Source organism: Sceloporus undulatus, chromosome 3 (genome assembly GCF_019175285.1).
Source record: "Sceloporus undulatus isolate JIND9_A2432 ecotype Alabama chromosome 3, SceUnd_v1.1, whole genome shotgun sequence".
Classification (NCBI taxonomy): domain Eukaryota; kingdom Metazoa; phylum Chordata; class Lepidosauria; order Squamata; family Phrynosomatidae; genus Sceloporus; species Sceloporus undulatus.
Genome location: NC_056524.1, coordinates 165273531 through 165294440, shown reverse-complemented (window position 1 = coordinate 165294440; position 20910 = coordinate 165273531). Strand labels below are relative to the sequence as shown.

Below are 20910 nucleotides of genomic sequence, written 5' to 3'. Positions count from 1 at the left end.
AAATGCAAAAAGATCCAAAAATCCCATTTTACTCAAGTGGCAAAGGTGAAATCATCCCAGAAAATTTCTTCTGGATTATGGAATAAATACTTAATCTTTTGATTATATTCCAATTTCAGTCAACAAGTTGTTAGTTATTTCATTTAATAACTATACATGCATTACCATTGAGATAGGAAGGCATTTGTACATTGCTCTGGTGTCCACAGGGATGAACAGTGGTCTAGAAATAGTATAAAACAACAATTTATTAAATTTTCTGGGTCAGGTGTTAATATAATATGATTCACCTTAGGTACTATGTACTTTGCCTTTGGAATGTGGGGGTCTCCATTTCCTACTCTACTTCAGCCACCAGAATGTTATAGTCTAGCCTTCTTTAGGACTGTCCTAACTATTCCAGGTGACTTTTGTCTGATCTATCCTGCACTGCTTAACATTTTGCTGTAAAAGATATCTCTTTTTCACACACCTTAACTCTGGTTACAGAATTCAGCACCTCTCTGGTCCTTGAGAAAGGAAACTGAAAGATTGGGCCTGTCACGTGAATCTGATCATCAACTAGAACTTGATCACAGATTTAGCTTTGGACATCTTCACAGTGACTAACTTGGAACCACTAAATTCTTACAATGCTCAAGAGGGTACATACATATGTCATCAGAAATCTTATAGAGCCTTGAAAAAAATTAATATTTTACATTAATTGAAATCTTCGGTGAGTCTAAATTACTCAGTGCTCTCTGTTTCTACATAATTCAAGGAATTGGTCCTGCCTTCTGCTACCTGATTTATATTTTACTGAGTGCAGGCAATTCTGCTGTGTGTCTGGTTGGTGTGATTACATCATTTAATCACAACTGATGTAGCAGGTTCATCTGCTTTCAGCAGTGGCTGACTGATGTATTCCTGTATGAATCACTTGTTCTATGTTTTTTCCTCCTTCCATTCAGGAGCCGGTACTAATAGTGACTCCTGCAAGAACACATGTGTTATTGATAACTGTGAGGGCAAGTTATTCTCACATACACTAAAAATAAGATGTAAACATGAGATTATCTCCCAGTTTTAAATCAGAAAAGGAATGTGTCTCAAATATCAGCCACCTGGGGGCAAAAACAGTTTGCAAAGATAAAGAAAGGAGAAACAGTGGGGGGGGGAGCACATTCTGGTGTACTGATAATACCCAGTTGTTGTTGTTGACTGTTCCCAAGTTGACCCCGACTCATGGCGACCCTATAGGTGAGACATCTCCAAGCTCCCATCCTCCACTGCTCTGTTTATGCCTTGTAGATCCAGGCCTGTGATGTCCCTGATTGAGTCTAACCACCTGGCATGCAATCTTCCTCATTTTCTAACACCTTATAGCTCTCCTGACATTATTGTTTTCTTCTAATGAGTCATGCATTCTCATGATGTGGCCAAAGTACAACAGCCTCAATTTGATCATCTTGGCTTCCAGAAAGAGATCAGGCTTGGTTTCTTTGAGGACACATCTGTTTGTCTTTTTGGCGGTCCATGGTATTCCCAGCACTTTTCTCAAAAACCATATCTGAAACGACTTGATTTTCTTCCTATCCGCCTTCTTCACTGTCCAGCTCTCACATCTGTTCATGGCAATGAGGAATACAATGGGCTGGATGAGTCTAACTTTAGTGCTCAGTTCTATATTTTTAATCTTTCGGGTCTTGTCTATTTTTCATTGCTCCCCTTCCCATTCATAGTCTTCTTTTTATTTCTTGACTGCAAGCTCCATTCTGTTCAATGTTTGATCCAAGGTGCAGGAAAACTTTAGCTATTTTGATGTCTTCATTGTCTGGGTTGAATTTATGTAGTTCTGCATGGTCAATTATTCTTGTTTTCTTTATGTTCAGTAGCAAGCCTTGCCTTTACACTATCTTCCTTGATCTTCTTTAGTAATTATTTCAATTCCGCAATGTTTTTCGCTAGTAGTATGGTGTCACCCACATATTTTAGATGGTTGATATTCCTGAATATCCAACTACTGAACTGATAATATACAACTACCAAGCTCCAACTCCAAATTTTTGAAAGTTAACACCTTTTAATTAATTTTCTCCAAACAGGCAACCTAGGGAACCTGGTAGGGGGATTTTCCTGTAATAAATTCGAGTGCACATGTGATACAGTCCAAATAAAATAAAGTCAGCTTTGGAGAGAGTCCAAGTATGGGAATGTTGAAGAGAGCAGCAAGTTCATGTAAACAGTTACTATTTAACGAGGGTAACTCCAGCAGATGATATCAGGTGACTATAAATTTAATGGTAGAGCACATTTAACATACAATAAAAAAGGGGTCCTTCAATCTGACCCTATAACATTTCTAAACCTTGGGTACAATATTCTGGAAAGGTTTTCTGCTCAGATAAATTCATTTCCACAAGCCTGAGCAAAAGAGGTGCCTATTGACAGTATCTGTGATATATAGAATACTATCAAAAAGTGAGCATTCGTTGAGTCAGTTGAACCATAAAAAAAAAATTATTCCATCATACTGACTAAAGAAATACAGGAGAAAAACTACATTTCTCAAACACATTATTTTTATTTTAAAAAAATGCTTCAAAGCAAACTACATTTTAAAATTATTTAAGGCTGCTCCATTCAAGAACAGCATGAACATGTAACTCTCAAGCTAGCATATGAAAATGTTCCCAAAATTCCCTTAAAAATGCAGTAATATATCACCCTATGTAATATAAATTAGTACAGTGCCCCAAAAGGAAGACAATAAAAGTTTCTATGCAGTTAATGTTTGAGCAATGTAAACATTTGTTATGAGACCTACCATGAGCTAATGGAAAATGCTCTGTTGAATTCTTGGTATTTAGCTTGTCTTCCATTCTGGCCTCTGAATTTGTAGGTTAGGCAAATATTTCTACATTAAATAAGCTAACCCAGTGAATCTCTACCTGAGACAGAGAAGGAAACAAGAGGTTAAAGCAAAAGCTTCCAGAAAGTTAGATGAGAAGCAAATATTGTGGTAGATGGTGTTGATGAGTAGCACAAGGCTATGTGTGTGCTTACTCACATGTCTCACTAGAAATACAGCCTATGTTTACAATCCAAGGGAGTAATTTGAATCTTCTGGGCTCACATGCATAAAATATTTTAAATCAGTTGCATAAAATGTGAAGATAAACTATTGTTTCTGCAATCAACCTACTCCCAAATTATGTAAGATTATCAGCATCTGGCAAAAAGCTCTACTTGGAAGAGATGAAAATTTCAGCAGGCCTTTTGAATGACTCTTCCTTAAGAGGCTGAAAATGTAGTACTCTACTAGAAAGACCAAGGTGCTTTATTCCTTTTGATACCAGAGTAGATCTCAGACAGAGGGTATTTCCACCACCTCTTTCAGATAATAGCATCATCTATTTCATACCTTTTATTTATTCATTAGGACTTTTATTCCTCCTTCATCCAAAGAGCTAAGGCTTGTATTCTCCCATTTTATATTCACATCAAACTTTTGACAGAGAGAGAGAGAGAGAGAGAGAGAGAGAGAGGCTGAGTTGAATCAGAAATATGCTTCAGTCCTGGTTTCCTTACCTCCAGAGAAGCCATCAGCACCAGTTGGTGACTATCAGGATTAAAGCACCTCCACCTAACTCATCTTTGTATTACTCAGAGCCTACAGTGAATAAATTCCCTAATCAAACCCAAAATGCCTTTGTAAATAAATATAAATATATATATTATATTTATTATTATATTATTTATTAAAATGTCTTTGTGTTTTTATTCCCTGCATGCTTTGTTCTGGGAACCTCTACTCTTTAGTAAATAGAGCAGAACTAACGGTCCCAATGTGGTTCAATCTGTCCCTTTTTGGCCAACCCTCATAAAAGCTAGGAAAAAACCTTCCATGCCAGGGTCCACGAGTCCACAAAAGCCCGTATGTAAGGGATTCCCTACACTGGTGACAGCTGGGACCTGTCACAGTTGACTTAAACACCTAGGTCCCTGAATCACAGAATCATAGATCTGGAAGAGACCATAAAGACCAAACTTTTCATCATTTTTCTCTCCCTCCTCTGGACATGTTCTAGCTTAATATCCTTCTTGAACCGTGGTGCCCAGAACTAGAAACTGTATTCCAAGTGAAGTCTGAATGAAAGAGAATAGAGTGGTACTGTTACTTCCCTCAATCTAGGCACTATATTCTTATTGATTCAGCCTAGAATCACATTGGTTTTTAGCTGCCACATCACACTGTTGACTCATGTTCAGGTTGTGGTCAACTAAAACTCCTAGATCCCTTTCACATGTACTGTTCTTAAGCCAGGGGCCACTCATCGTATTATCTGTGCATTTGTTTTATTTGCTTATGTGAAGTACCTTACATTTTTCTCTGTTAAAATTATTTTGTTACTTTTGCCCCAGCCCTCCAATCTGTTGAGATCATTTTAAATTCTGAACTTGTCTTCTGAGGAATTAGTTACCCCTCCTAATTTGGTGTCACCAGCAAATCTGAGTTGAAGAAGAAACAAGGTGAATTTGACAGCCCTCTTCAACTTGTATTTGGAGTCTGTGACCATTAACTCATCATCTATTAAGGATAAACGTGAACTCTCTGGGCACGAAGAAAGAAGATGACAGATGCCATGCACTTGGTAAAATCTGTTGGCGCTATAGCTACCATAAATGTAAGCACCCTGAACTGGAATAACTGGCACCCAATCACAAGCCATAGAAACTTTCGATGTGTAAGTCTTGTCATAATATGGAAATTGTTGCTGTTGCATCCGTCAAGCCATTCTTGACTTATGGTGACCCTAAGGTGAACCTATCAAAGACTTTTCTTGCCATGTTTCTTCTTAGGGTGTTTGCTAATGCCATCCTCTGAGCATGAGATAATTTCACTTGCCCATAGTCACCCAGTGGGTTTCCATGGCCATGGCCACAGTTCAATGCTCAAACACTACATCACACTAGGCAGTTCTTAAGTATATGGCTATAATCCAATTACCTGTGTGAAGAAGAGGAGTTAACACTGTTAATGTGACCATTCAGAAATACTTCATTCTGATGCAATGGCATATGTCCCTCAGATTCAAAACAGTGTCAAGTTCTCTGTTGGGAATGGTAAATTGCTGGGAGTAGCAGCCCAAACATTGCTGATTAAGAACTGGTTCTATAGCCACCTTGTCAAACAGTGTAACAAATTCTTCTAACAAGGGCAATGGAGCTATAATCCAAAATCTCCCTTGAAGGGGAAGAGAAATCAGCATAGGAAAAGACTGTTGCAGTATATGCACCTGAACCATAGATGACTGCACTGATGTTGAAATCATAGGCTACAAGCAAGGAAGTTGTTGCTGTGAGAGTTGGACCTGATGCTAAAGCTGCCATATCTGTAACAGCAGAAGCAGGTGTGATACCGATTGGTGTTACAGCAGTTGACACTGAGGTCAGCAGTTTCTGGTCTTGAGATAGTTCATGGCTATGTTAGTAATGATGGTAATCCCTTGGAGGAAGGGCAGAAACTCCTGCTCACTCATCAGAATAATGTTCCCTATCCCAACGGTGTGAACAGCATGAATGATAATCTCCATAGCACAAAGAATTAATCCAGTATGCACAGTAGGGTGGAGTTCTGGAGAAGCTTTTACCTCCATGTCTCCATTCCTAGTCCACGTACTATGGAGGTGCCGCTCCATGGTCTAAATATAAAGAACAAGGTGAGTAGCCTCTGGAGTACCTGTCCCTGCTTGTAATGGGAAGGAGATCTTCATAACAGAAAACCATAATACCTGTGAAGAGATGCCCTGCCTTGAAAATGCCCTATGGAGCGCAGTACCAACAGTTTATGATTCTATGACATAGTTAGTCACTGGGGATTGATGCCATTTCACTATTGTCTCCCTAATCTCACCTTCAGAGCAGGATCTCATGCAAAGGACATCAGGGGATATCTTCTGGTGGTCCAGTTGTCAATACTGACAACATAAAATGACATTAAGTGACATTTCCCCTTTAGGGCCAAAGCAGATGACCATGAAGGAGAAGCCTATAGCTGTTTTAGACCTGATCATGCTGGGACCGAAGCAACTGTACGGTCCACTTCCAAAGCAGGCTGCCACTGCAGTCCCAAGTAATCGCTGGCAGAAGTGGACTTAATCTGCTTCTAAAAGGTCTGGCTTTTGCTACTTTAGTGCGGCCTCAGAGTGGTTTCCAGCTGCTTTGGGGACATGTGTCATCTAAATGCAACACCCCCAAAGTGGCTTTATTTGGCCCAAGCATTTCAGGCCCTAGTTCCATAACTAAAGTCCAAGTATCCAGTACTAATGGCTCAGGCTGAATCAGAAGTAGAATCCAAACTACTGTAAACAACAAGGCTTGCCTGTCAGTGTTATTGTACCAGTGTCGGTGCCAGAGATAATGCCAATGATGAAGGAGTATTCTGACTGAACTGTCTGAATTTTATACATCCCAGTTTTCTTTATCTTTTTCATTCTGGCTGGGATACCATCCCCAACCCTGAAGCAATGCCTTTTCCAAGGTGTCTTTGTGAAATCCCTACCCAGAGTCGGTGGAGGAGATGATCCTGATGTCCCGTAATGTGGAATCATGGCTGGGCATGAAGTTGTTGAAGTAATCGGTACCAAGGTAGCTTCCAAAACCGAGGCTGCTGTCAGCATGGCCAGCGCCAAATCAAAATCCAACATCTTCACCTTACTCCAAGGGTTAGACAAAGGTGGGAGCATGGTACTGAGTGTGCAGCCCTTTGCCACGAAATCTGTCAAATTCAAGATACCTTCCCACACAACAAGTTTCAGCTTAATCTTTCTGTTCTTGATAGATTGCTTCATGAAACTGCTGCAGATGGGGCAGGAGTAGGTCTTATGACCCTCACGCAAGCCAAAAAAAAAAAGGCACTTTGAGCACCTGTTGAAATGCACTAACTTTCCCCCACAGAAGGTACACAGTTTCAACAAGGCCACAGATGCCACCTACCATAGTTCAGTGTGGGAAACCACCCCATTGCTAACAATTAACCAAAAAAAAAAAATGCCAAAAGTAAACAGAGGAAACACAGAAAGAAGAAATAAAAAGAACACTCAGCAAGTCCCAAAAAAGATCAGGTGAAAAGAACATTCCAAATGATGCTGCTGATGGGGCAGATGAAAAGAAAGTGAGGTGTGAGAGCTGAAGTGTGCTTGCACATGTGCATTGAGGGAATGGGAGCAGAGTTCAAACCAAAACTATTTAACTGTGGAAGCTTCCAAAGGAGGTTCTATGCAGACAAAAACATGAGGCACAGATACTACAAAGAAGAAACATATAGTAATAAGCCTGTGATCTATGATATAATGATCTAACTTATTTATTTCTGTAGTTATTTGTAGTAAAATGAAATACATGTTATTTATGCCTAAAACGTTGCCTGAATTTTTGAGCCAATTCCACACTGTTTCTAACATAACACAATATCTGCTATATAGGCATCACATATCTGTTGTGGTTGTTGTATTTTTGTGTCAGTCCAGTCAAACATGTATTTATATATTATTTTTATGAAGATGTATAAACTGCTTAGATGTAAGGATTTCAAAACAGGGCACAATAATAAAACATATAAAATACACAATACTGAACACAATATCCATGTCTTCCAGAAAATAAATGGTAGATTGCACTACAAAGAGAAAGGTATATAGGCCTGCATAAACATGTGATCAAGGATACACAGCAGCAATAAAACAGCCTAAGATAAAATCAAAATAAAACAGCACCAAGGGCAAAAAATCAGTATTACAAATGTAAAGAATAACTCTAAAAGCATTAAAATATTTCTTAAAATGTCTGTGAAGATAAAAGTGTCTTTACCTGCTGGCAATTCCACCCACCCCCAGTAAATGGCCAGGTGAGTCACTCTGGGGAGGACATTTCTTAGATGGACACTAGTAAAGAAAAGGCCCAACAGTCTAACTACAACACTGCTAAGGCCTTGACAAAAGTCATGACAGCTAAGAAGACAATGGTTGCAATTCAATGGCAAAGATTTCTGCTGGGCTATGATGGCCTTGCTTCCAAGTAAACGCACATAGGATCTGGCTGGAATAACACCAGATTAGGCATACATGCTGGGCCATCAAATACTTTTTCACTCGTCTGACATAAAAATATTTTAGAAAAAAATTGCTCTGTCAGTTTGCTTCTTTTCTCCTCTGAATAAATTTGTCCAGTATCATCCTTGAATGCATGCAGGAATGGTCATTAAAATGAAAGTCACTGCACAAACAGGTACTATTTTGTAGACCAGATTCATTATTATGGCAAATTATTTCCATAAACTGCCACTACTTAAGTAAGTATTAAAGAAAGACTTGAACATCACTAGATAAATGTTTCCTGTTGTTAGCTAAATGCCAAGGTATGCCTTCTCAGAAGAGTCTGACATTCATGTCTGGGAGTTTTCTTTTGCAATTTCTTTATTCTTATTAAACCACCTGATTTATGAAAGCTGGCAGTCAGCAGGATTGTGGTGACATTTATTTTTTGCTCCCTCACTATACTGCTGCCTTCTCATAGGCAAACACTTTTTTGAACTATTTGGAAGCAATCTTTCAGATCAATATCATTTAAAAGTCTCTCTGAAAACAATTAAGATGCCCTTCATTATTTAAATATATATTTAAAGAAATTTGAAAGGAAAGAAATATAATCCAATTGGAGCTTTGTGATTTCTGTCGTATCATTTCCCAATGCCAAAGAAATTAGGCATTCTTCAATTCTTAGAAATAGCTTGTATTTTCTGTGTGTGGAAAACTAAAGCAAAAAAACCAGAGGACCAGCCAGGGACGAGCCAGGATTTTAGGAAGGGGGGGGGGTCCAGACAAGTGCCACCATTATAATGGGGCTTGGCTGCGGCGGCGCAGCAGCACACACCATTCATTTTTCTAATGGAAGGGGGGGTGTCCGGACCCCAAGGACCCCCCCCTCTTGGCTACGTCCCTGGACCAGCAATGCACATAGGGATCTCACATGTGTAATGGGTTTCTCTATAAATTTGTTCAAAGTACTTAAATCGAGGTCAAATAACAAATATTATGGGGGGAAGCTGGGTGGTAACATCATTCTGTGGATAGTGCAAGAAGAGACCTGATACGTATGGTCAGCAAAAGCATGAGGCAACTGCTGTGTAAGGTGAAAGCATTTTGAAGAGCAAGCAACAACATATGCTGTGGACACTTAGAATGTAATTTCAGTTCCCAGAGGAAACAATATGTCTATGAAGTGGGAGCAGACAGCTGACGTTGGTTACTATGCTACAGAATGGATATGAACAGTCACAATGTAGAAATGCATGGTGATGGGTGATGTTAGAAGTTTACCACTACTACTGTTAACATCTTTGGTGACTGTGGAAAATTATGGCAGTGGACCCCAAGACATTGGCTCAATGAAAGCCTGGCCTTCAGTATAAGTGCAAAAACCTTGCTTTTGACTCTGCAACAGAACCTAAATGAAGCAAAACAGCTACAAGAAATGCATACATTACTTGGAAACCTCTGTAGATCAGTTCCTCTTTTTCTCAACGGAGCTTATACCTAAATTTCTGCACACTACCCTAATAAATGTTGTCTATGAAGATATTTTTGTCAATACAGCCAGCCGTCTAACCAACAATGGCATATTTATTCTTCTAAATTTCAAATTCCTGAGGAGACAGGCATTACTGTATTTTTCTTTTACTCTTTCATTTGCTATTCTGTGCTGTTAACACTTGAGCAATTCTGACACAAAGTTGCTTTGAGCTATAGCAAACAGATGCTGGAGAACACATATTAAAATATTCCACTTAATCAGTTCCAGTCATATAAATTACCTACCTCATCTCCGATCACAAGTTCTTCCCTGGGACTGTGGAAAAGATACTGATACAGAGTATAATGTTGAAATAAGCTAGAAAACAAGGGAAAAATGGATGCCTTATTAAAGAATAGTCTTTTCAGAAAATGTTTTGTAAAAGCAGTGTTGTTGTTGCTTCTGATTTATGGCAAACCTCTCATGGGACTTTCTGGGGATGAAACTGTGTGACTCGCTCAAGGTTACCCAATTTCCCATTCTGTGTGGGGAATCGAACCCTGGTCTCCATAGTTGTAGTCCAACACTCAAAGCACAAACTACAGTGGGGTCATTTTGATACTGAAGGAAAACATTCACCCCATAAAATACTAGCCTTTGTGAACTATATGGATTTTCTTCCATGCCCTATCACATTGCCATATCTGACAGTTTATCATTCCCACTTTACAAATGCAAAACCAAGCTTGAGGTAGAAATTGCTCTGGGTTTGTGAACCCAAACTGGGATGTATTCTTCTCCATCAGTTTCCCCTACCCTACTTCCCTCTAGGCATTTTTAAATATAATCCCATCTTCCCCAGTAGCCTGGTTGTATCTATGTTAACTAGAGGTGATGGGAATGTATTTATCAATTTGATTAATTTATAACCTACTCTTACCATGGAGCACCTGGATACCAAGTTGGGGGAGCCAGAAAAAGAGAGGAAATCGTTTTATAAATTGAAAATGGGCAAAACACCATCTAGCTCTTAAAAAAAAAACAACAACTGGCATACAGCAACAAATCTGCCACCTCCCCAACATATTTGTCCCATCTGGAAACACCCTTTGTTGTTTTTCTAAATGATCAAATGGTACATATGCTTGTTCAAATAGATGGCCTTTCTACTACAGTCTTTCTGTTTGTGAGTAGATTCTGGTGACATCACAATACTTTTTTTAAAGGTCTCATCAGTTGCAGCCATAGCAACAAGAAAACACTGATATCAAGGATTATAAAGAAGTTGCAGCAAGAGAATGACCAATTAGAGAACAACCCTCTCACACTTGGAAGTACTGATGGAGGCAGCACAGCAGTCACAGTGGACTTTAGCGGTCTTATCCCTTTCTTCCTGAGTAATAACACAATATCCTTTGCAATCAAGTTGCCAACTCTGCAGTTAGGAGGAAACTACTACTTCTGCTACAGCTACCAGCCAAGAAAAAGCCATCAGCTAGAAATCTCATACATACTTCTTGGGGAACCAGACTCCCTCAGACGGAGCTTAAATATTTGGGGTGCAAACGGATCCTTACTGGATGTAACTATCAAAATATTTCTTCCTAATCCAAGCTTCTGAACAAGACATGGTAAGGCAGCCTTAATAGCTTTGATTAATTCCTGTTTACAAAGGGATGCCTGAAAGGCCTGCAGGGATACAGCTAAAACCAGAAAATGTAGATGGGAGCATCAAAAATCAGAAAACCAAGAAAGGGACTCACCAGAAGACACCTTCTCCCCAACATTTCCTACAGGTGACGATGGTCCAAAACACACTGCAGAAATAATCCAGTTTGAGACCACTTTAACTGCCTTGGCTTAGTGCCAGAGAATCCTAGGACTTGTAGTTTCTTGTGGCACCAGAGCTCTCTGACGGAGAAGGCTCCATGTCTCACAAAACAACAGTTCCCAGAATTCCCTAGTATTGATTCAGTGCAGTTAAAGCAGTTTCAAACTGGATTATTTCTGCAGTGTGTTTTGGACCTTTGTTGAGCTACTAGAAGAGGGGAGGCATTAAAGTCAGTACAGTGCATTACAATCAGCTCATACTTCTAGGTCAGGGAACACAGTTGACAGCATAGCTCTGAAGAGACACAATCCTTTGTAAAGAATCTGAGAACCCATGGGCATAGTTGCTGAAGCACCAGACTGGCATTGGAGAGATACAGGTTCAAAACCCATTCAGCTAGGAAGCTAACAGGGTGATCTTGTTCCAGTCACTGTCTTCCAGCCCGACAGTCCTCACAGGATTGATGTGAAATGCAAAAATGGAAAGGAATGATGGGCTACAAATGTAAGAATACACCAGTTTCCATAAAACAAAATTAAAAAACTTACACAGTAGGAAACCCATCAATCAAATCCTCCTGGCTTAGTTTTCTTTTTAAATGCAACATGTCTGAAATACCACACAATAATACCGGTCATTTGTCTTAGACTCTTTTCTGTTACAGCTTTATGAATCCATGCCATTAAATATTGGGGATGAGGGGCAGAAATACTAAATTGGCAGGGGAGACACCATGATCAGAAAGAGAATGTGTATATATGAAATTATTAGTGCTGTGGGTCCTACTGAACTTAATCTGTCCACATTTCTATCAAATTATTTAGCTTGTGCAGCATGTATATTTCTACTACTAAACAGTACAGTAGAATGGAATATGCTTGGCATTCCTTTTTACTGTGACCGATAGTTAGAATTCTAGCATGTCACAACAAATGATTACAGATGTGTGTGAAGTAGCAGGGTAGGGCTTTTAGGACACCTTGCAAGTATCTGAAAGTGATTAATGCTGACATATTTTCTTAGCTTAACTGTTTCCTGAAAGAAAATGTCAAATGATAATGTTGATACCTGCACTTGCCTCAGGAGACAAGATGAAAAATGGGGAAGGAGTGGAACCACTGTCATCTTTTACTGAACATTAAGGTACCATCAGAGCTTCTGCATGGTTTGTGCTAAACTACTTAGGAATTTCTCTCAAGGCTTTTTTTAAAAGTCTCCAAACCATACTAGCTGGAGGATTCTGGGAGTTTTAGCCCATTTAAGCAATTTTTACCATATCTGACCTTTCCATCATTTTTACTATGTTCTTCAGAGGTTTTCTCCACCAAAAACCAGTTATGAGAAGTAAAACACTGAATATTCACACCAGGGAAAAGAAAATATTTCAAATCCATAATTTAAAAAATATAGAGGGAGTAAGCAGGGGCTTGGTACCATTTGCCTGCCGGTCTGTTTTATACCACCTTTCTTCTAGCACATGATCCAAGACAGTTCACAATCATTTAAAAACACAGTACAACGTTTAAAAAATCATTAATAAAAAAATTGAAGCATACTTAATCCAAACTTCTATTTAAAATATACAGGTTAAAAATGCAGGTTAAAAGCAAGTTTATGTTGCAAGAAACATTCTTGGGTAAATGCAATTGTCTGTGCAGGGCTAATGATTGATACTTGACTCTGGGCTCTCCTTTTAATTCTTTTCCCCCCTGGTATTCTCTTCAGCATCAGGCAGCCCTGCTTTGTCTGGCATATAGACAAGGAAAAAAATCCTCTTTAGGAATATAGTTCCCAGAGTCATGCTGGTTGGAGGTTTCAGGGACTTGTAGAGTCCCTTCTTCCTACACACTTCTTCTCATGATCTGGCCTGGCAGCTCCATTCTTAACATTTCACAATGGTGTAATATCAGATCTGTCTGGGGTACTGTGATAAATTCACTATTTCCTGAGAAAATCTACGCACTACAGGGCACATAGTGGAACCTGGATCCTCTCACCTAGGGGTGGGTACCTGTTGTGAGTTAGGAGTCAGCCACTAAGTTGAGACTTTGCATTTTTTATTGCCACCCAGGAGGCTTGGGGGACAATTTCTCCATGTTCTTGCTTTCTCAGGGCCTTTATAAGGCCAGAAGAGGCCTTTTTGCCATCAGAAAATGATTTAGAAGTCACTTTTTCCACCCCTGGTTTAAAGGGAGATCCAAGTCATCAATGGAGCTAGATGGAACGAGAAGAAGCAGACCTGAATCCGCTCCCCTCAGTCACATGTTATGGGAGCTGCTGGAGGAGCATATCAAGCCTAGAGATTCAACTCTCCAGCTGCCCAGAATGCAGTTCCTAGAAGAGAAGGCTTTACTGTCTTGCAAGCAACATCATGTACTGGGCCACTTAGGTGATCAGCCAGGGAGGAATTTCTGGGAGCTTGGCCAGCAAGCAGGAGGAGGAAGCAGAGTAAGGTTGAACTTTCTTTCTCTCTGTATGGAAACTGCCCTCATGGATTGATCATTCCTCCCTTCCTCTCTCTTAAAATTGGCTTTTGTCCTCTTCCTTGCTGAAAAAATACCTTGATTGCAATCTAAATCTATTTATTCTGACTAGAGCTGACACACTGTATCAATGGGAGCTCAGTAAGTGTGTGTACGCGCACACACACACACACACACATGTGTTATAGTGATTTATTGGGACTACTCTAATTGGGAATACAAACTAGGTTTGGGTCATTGTCTGGTGTTGCAAGCCATTTACTATAGTGTGCTATCTTAGATGTATCTACTCAGATGAAATCCCTATTGATACAGTGGGATTAACTGGCAAATGAGTAGATTGCATCCTGAGTGCTCTTTTACCATCTGAAAGCCAACGGAATCTCCACATTCATATTTTCAAATGTTAGTTAAGGGCTCCCACCTTCCTTTTCAGCTTCAGGGAAGCGTTCAACGTTGTTGCAAGCCAGCAATGCCTTTCTTATGCATTTGTATCAGTATACCTCAGAGTTGCAACTACTCAGAGAAATTTAGAGTGAGCATTTCCATGCAAATGTTAAGAGGCATTTATTTCACACGGTGGGTAGGGCTGCAATACCCAAATGTCCTCGCTTGAATTCTGATGTAATTTTCCATCAGAAACGTAATCCATATGCAAATTTCACCAATTAAATCAGTCAATTAGAACTCTCGATTAAAATTTATTTAGTCAGGCAACTGTCCTGGGTAGGCAAAGTGTGGACATGCATATATTGTTGGACTGCAGTTCCCAGCATTCTTCACTAATGGTTATGATGGCAAGGGTAGACCTAAGTTACAGATCAAGTATATCTGGAAGGCTGCACCTTGTCTGTTCCTGTCCTATACACTTAAAACCATATTTGCACAGGTTTATCTATTATGATACTTAATCACTGACCTGGGTTCACTTTTTTCATTCATGCTGTCATGGAACTTCAGGAGGTTGGTGTATGGAGATTTAGTACTACTAAAATTGTGGACAATCCCATATGCAAAACAGAGAAAGCTACAAATCAGATTCTGTTTGCCCCTTTGTTCTCCTCCCTGGAGCCCTTTGTTTTTCATTTATCATTTGTTTATATGATTTATTACAATTAGTCTTTTTTTTCCTCCAGTGAACTCAAGGGAACATACATGGAACTTTATCTTCATGTCAACAGTGGGAGGCAGGCATGCTGAGAGAGAGAATGAGAGAGGGAGAGGGAGACTGGTTACCCAGCAAGTCCCATTGGTTAATGGGAGCTGGAATCCAAATTTCCTAATTTCCAGTCCAGCATTACAATACTCTAACCACTGTGATACCACAGTATCTCATTAAACAGGGGGCAAGTGAAAATTGCATTGGTATAAGTCTTTCATATGTTAATATGAAAGTATGCTGGTAAAAGTTATCACAGTCTGTACACAGAAAACATACACTATCACACACAGAGCATGGTTTCTTAAGAATGAAGGTAGAAATACCTGATCTTCAAATAATTTATTATAGCCTTGGCCTGGTCTACAGTGAAGAACTCAAACCCACCACTTTTCACAGAATTACACTCTCCAATTCCAGCCATTGCATATCCAAGTTCTTGGATGTTCTGTTCCAGTGTCATATGTTTGGCTGCAATGCAAACCAGAAACATAATTAACCATAATTGCTATTACAGTTAGAAGATTTGAATTCAAGCACAGGGGAACATGATTTGACCAACTGTAATTGGCTGGCAAGATATAGATCAGAAACATTTTACATACAGAAAGCACAGACTACAGGGATGCACCTGTTACTAAGTTTAGCGCACAGCATATTTGCCACACTGCAAAATTCTGAGCACAGTCCCTAAATTCACATTATCCCTGACTGATGCTTAAGGGACGAACCAGGTTCTAAAACCAACTTTTAAAAGTATTGTACAGTGCGCCCAGGTTATATGCGGGTGCATTTTACGCAGCTTCCAGGTGCGCCGGAAGGAAGAGGGCGCTGCGGGAATAAAACAATGGCACACACTCCTGTGGCATGCGCCTGCGCGCCACTGCCATGGACACGAGCCCCATTCATTTGAATGAGGCTTGAGCATCCACATTTTTTCCCTTACGTGGGGGAGGGGAGTCCAGAACGGATCCCCCGCGTGAGGAAAGGGACAACTGTACTTTTAAAGTATGATTACGAAGAAAAGAAACAGAAAGGGAAAGAAAGAAAGAAAAAATTAAAAAGGGGGCAAAATAATGGGTAAGTTTATATGTACAAAGTCTAGATAGATACATTGATATATGCTGAGCATATTTCCAAATAGATATTTTCTTGAATTCGATATCTATAAAATACTCATCTATAAGTAGCTAAAGTCATAAGACCTGATAAAGAAGTATGAGTGTTAAACTGCCAACATTTAGGGGGAGATGTCCGATACATCTGAAACATCATGGTTTGCTCGACCAAATATAATTTTAATTCTAAAGAGATTTTAAATATTGAACCGAGAGCAGTTTTCCATTGAATCTTTGCACATGATTATCTAACTCTTTGTACAATTTAACTGTAACTTCAGATTTAAGGTTGTTTTCAGATAGTAAGTCAGAGCATCAGTTTACTAAATACAGAATTCCAGCAACCAGCATGCCGCCAGATATTGACCCATGGTTCACCAGCTGGAAAAGGTAATGTAAAATAGCCACTTTTTACATGATGAAGAAGATTTTGGATTGTTATTATCAGTGGCGGGATACACACCGCCATATAGTACATATTGTATACGTACTAGGGTTAGGAAGGGGAGGTGCTTCCGCACCCCCCTAACCCTAGTACGTATACAGTACGTACAAGATGGCAGCGCCCCTTCCACATGGGCGCCACCATCTTTACGTATAGCGTCCAGACGTGTCGCGGCGCCTATGATGTCGCGAATGCGCCAGCGGTGCTTCGCGACGTCATCAGTGCGCCACAGAAAGAAGCTCCGAAATGGAGCTTCTTTTTTGCTCCGCGCGGGAGTCGCGCGGTTTGGCTGCTGCAGCTCCCGCGCGGAGCAAATGGCGCTGGCGGGGGAGCGGCGCAAAGCGGCGGTTTGTATCCCGCCATTGTTTTGTACATAAAGCAAACAAGTCACATTTTAGGTCAGCTTTAAAAAAATGCATTATAGGTTGGAAAAAAGGGGACATGGATATTATATACAAGATGGAAATTATAAATAGAGAAGACAGGGGTATATAAGTATGTTTATGGTTGAGTTAGTAGGTGTATGGAAAGTGTGTCTATATGAGAGTGTATATGTTTGTATGTATGTAACAATAAAAAATATTTTTTAAAAATGCATTATTTTATTTGGCTACAAACTTAATTTGATTAATAGCAGTGTGAATAGAAAACTGTACCTAAGACTACAAGACACCACAATTAAGACTGCAATTTCTGGCTCTCAGACTTCTCTGCAATCCACTCAGGCACAATGTAATCTCCTCTAAATAATTGTGATTAGTAAGTTATAGCTAAAATAAAACTGACAACCTGGTGAGACTTAGAAGGCTCAGAACAGGTTTGAAAATGCTGTAGTAGAAAACTCAAATTCTTAAAATGCACAATGCAACAAAACTTACTGTCAACATTCTCCAACAACAAATTTAACAGAGTCAGGAAGCCTCCAAGTTGCACAGATGTGAATTCTAATGCTTTAGCCCACCAGAATCCTGAGATGTAATAATCCAATATCACAGCCTCTTTCAGTGATGTCAAACGATGTTTCAAATTGAGAAACTCTTCTAAGGCTCTGTGGATAAAAATTGTGCTTACTCCAAACTGCAGCATACATCCACATGCTTCCCCAACCTGCAACCATGCAGATACTATAATATGTGGAAACCCTGTGCACTTGATGCAAAGCACTTTCACATGACTTCTTGGGATACCAAAATATATGAAGTGCACCAGAAGCTTTGGCCTAATTTAGTGTGAATGAGCATGAGTTAATCATTGCAACGTTGCTATCTTGTTAGCAGCAGTGAATTCTGGAAGGGCTAGCCAGTGTGGCATAATGGTTTCAGTGTTGGACTATGACTCTGGAGACCAGGGTTCGATTCCCAGATCAGCCATGAAACCCACTGAATGACTTTGGGCAAGTCACATGCTCTCAGCCCCAGGAGAAGGCAATGGCAAACCCCATAATAGGGTCACCTTAGGGCTGCCATTAGTTGGAAACAACTTGAAGGCACACAACAACAAAGAAATTAAGGAAATTAAGTTGGTTTGATTTTTTACAGTCTTCTTAAATAAGCCTGCAAAAGAATAGCAGTAGATAAATAATCTTACAGTGGCAATCAAACACAAAAAGGCACAAGTGTGGGGTTGATTTCTGGACAAAAACCCTAAATAAGAAAAAGATTTTCCTAGTATGCCATTTGGAAAGGACAATGCAGTCTACAGTCTCAACAGAAGAAGGGACCAAGAATAATACCTATCAATGGCAGGATACAGACCGACGATTTGGGGCGTCCTGCAGCTGCCCTTGAGCGCCACGTATTGGGGCCAGGGCAGCCACAGCAGCAGCCCAAAGGCCCCAATATGGCGCTTTTCAGGACCAGGGAGAAGTGGCAAAATGCCACTCCTCCCTGATCCTGAAAGGGGGTGTCCTTGGGGCTTCATGCCCCAGGATACCCTGGGAGCCGCAGCCAGGGGAGAAAAGGGTCACTTGGCCCCTTTGCCCCTGGCGCCGTTCCCGTGGCAATCTAGTTGCTGTGGGAACAAGGCACCCTCCAGGAAGGAGCTCCATTTCGGAGTTCCTTCCAGTGCTGCTGATAGGGTGCCACAAGTGCCCTGCAGCGGTGCAAGCACGTCATGGCCGCGCCGCACCATTTGGATGCGGCACGGCCATCATGTCAAAATGGTGGCGCCATTGTGAACAGGGTGCTGCCATTTTGACGTACAGAGTACGTGCTAGGGTTAGGGAGCGTCTGTAAAGAACGCTCTGAGACAACCCTAGCACGTACTCGGTACGTGCTGAAAGACCCATGGGTAGAGGGCCAATATAGACTTACTTTTGAACTCCTACTATATCTTGTTCCAACAGTATGGTAACCTCTTCAAGGGACAGAAATTTCCAAGCCATTGTCTCATCTTTAGCAATGATTTCTTCTTCCTGTAGAAAGACAATACATTCCGTTACAATAGTACTCACACACACACAATATATTTGATCTCAAAGATCCCTTTTAATCACAGAATAGATGAAGAGAAACAATGGGTGTTCCCAATACCAATTTAGCTGAGAAATAACATGCAGATAAAGAGAAAATTAATTTGTCTTACGTTTACAAATGAAAAATCACTCAGGGAATACAATATTGCAAAGTAAGTTTTCAAATTCATACAAGATGATAGTGGGTATCCAGTTATGTGCATCTAATATCATGTGATCCTCTGCATTATTTCAAATGTTCTGGCAAGAGAGATGTCTCTCCCCAACAGATGTAGGAACAGAGCAGAGAGTAGAATCAGAAAGGGGGGGGGGGGGGGAGAAGAAAGAAAGGAAGGAAGGAAGAAAGAAAGAAAGAAAGAAAGAAAGGAGGCATTTGTAGAAAGGAGGAAGGAAAGAGGGTTACCATTTGGGCTTTGGCCTCATCCACCAGAAGTGTGCAGCTCTTCATAGGCTATCCTTAAAGGAATGGGGCCCTAAGAGAAAAAAATGTTTCCCATACCTGTACTAGAAATTAAATCACAGAATGGAGTAACACTAATGTTACTCATAAATCATAATTCCCATACACCACAGAATGTAATATAAATAGCTGTGACATAAACAACTAGCAAAATCAAAATTATACCTTCAAATTACAATATCATACACACAAGCTAAATGTACTGACATATACATAGTGAAGATTCGGTAAAAATTTGATGCTTTTACAGAAAATTTAAAAAAAAATTATTTTTAAAAAATTACATTTTGAAATTTTAATTTTAAAAAAATTCTAGGGGCTCTCCTATCTCCTCCCACTGAGCTTCACCCCACTCCCACTATCTCTTAAAGCATATGAAAGGGAAGCAGATAAATGCCGCAACCCATTTCTTCCAAAAGGTAGGTGTTTGTGCAGCAGTAGTATCACCGCTCCCCTTAGGCTATCACTTGGTGTGGTTCGCACCCCCCTAGTGATGCCACTGATAATCTCCTGAGTATTCCCAGATCCGTAATAGACAGAAGTCTGAAATTGTAACCTAGTAGTTATTATGCCCCCCCCCCATAGTACTTAGCATATTTCAGGTAGTTTGTCAAGACCATAATGCAAAAAGAAAACTATGCTAATCCAGTTTTCTTTCATGTTTCTACCACTTTCTGAAACAGCCACCCATCCAATTCCTACAACTTGTTTTCCTTTGTTTTCTTTTCTTCTTCTGGGAACAAACATTTAAATATTCAATATTATATACACTACATCTAGAAGATACACAGTTCTATCGAATTATCCCAAACAAACACAAGAAAGTAAGAAACTGATCTTTAGCAAAGGAAACAATGGCAGGAGAAGATAAGATAAGAACAAATATTTCTGTGACTGAATGATCTCAATGCACAAAATTCCACATCAGTTACTGTTATGTAACTTTTAAAGTTTATTAGCTTAAATCCTGACTTACAGATAACTGAAACAGTATAACACCAGACAGTTTTGCTGCTGCTAAATATACATTTATTTTTGAAAGTCTCAAATTGTCTATGTTTTCACCAGGTAGCTTAAATTCAATAGCATCTATTTTTGAGCTGTTCTATTTCTTAAACAAGGAAGCACACTAAAAATAACCATGTTGATTTACAGCTCCGCTCAAAATAGAAAGAAGTCATGTCCTACAAGACAAATTTAGTATGAGTAGAAAGCCCCCTCCCTACACAGTAGTTAGAATTACAGGCAATTAAACAACAAGAAAATAAGGGCTAGTTTATAAATCACTCTGCTGAACTATAGAGATTATTAATACAGTATGAAATATGCATACAGTATATAACACCTAGTTTACACAGAACACCAAAAATCACTACTACCAATTCA

General features: G+C 39.8%; 1 protein-coding gene across 4 annotated transcripts in view; it reads right to left on the bottom strand.

Annotated features, from left to right (window-relative positions):
• CABCOCO1 (ciliary associated calcium binding coiled-coil 1) overlaps positions 1 to 20910 on the bottom strand; it is a 78865-nt gene that overhangs the window by 47579 nt on the left and 10376 nt on the right. For all 4 annotated transcript variants that reach the window (XM_042459420.1, XM_042459419.1, XM_042459417.1 and 1 more), the window contains exons 2-5: positions 18904 to 19004; positions 17470 to 17639; positions 15355 to 15499; positions 9861 to 9933 (exon numbers count right to left, since the gene is read on the bottom strand). In XM_042459420.1, coding sequence (XP_042315354.1) covers positions 9861 to 9933; positions 15355 to 15499; positions 17470 to 17639; positions 18904 to 18974 — 459 coding nt within the window. In that variant the 5' untranslated portion in view covers positions 18975 to 19004. The remainder of the gene's footprint in view (positions 1 to 9860; positions 9934 to 15354; positions 15500 to 17469; positions 17640 to 18903; positions 19005 to 20910) is intronic.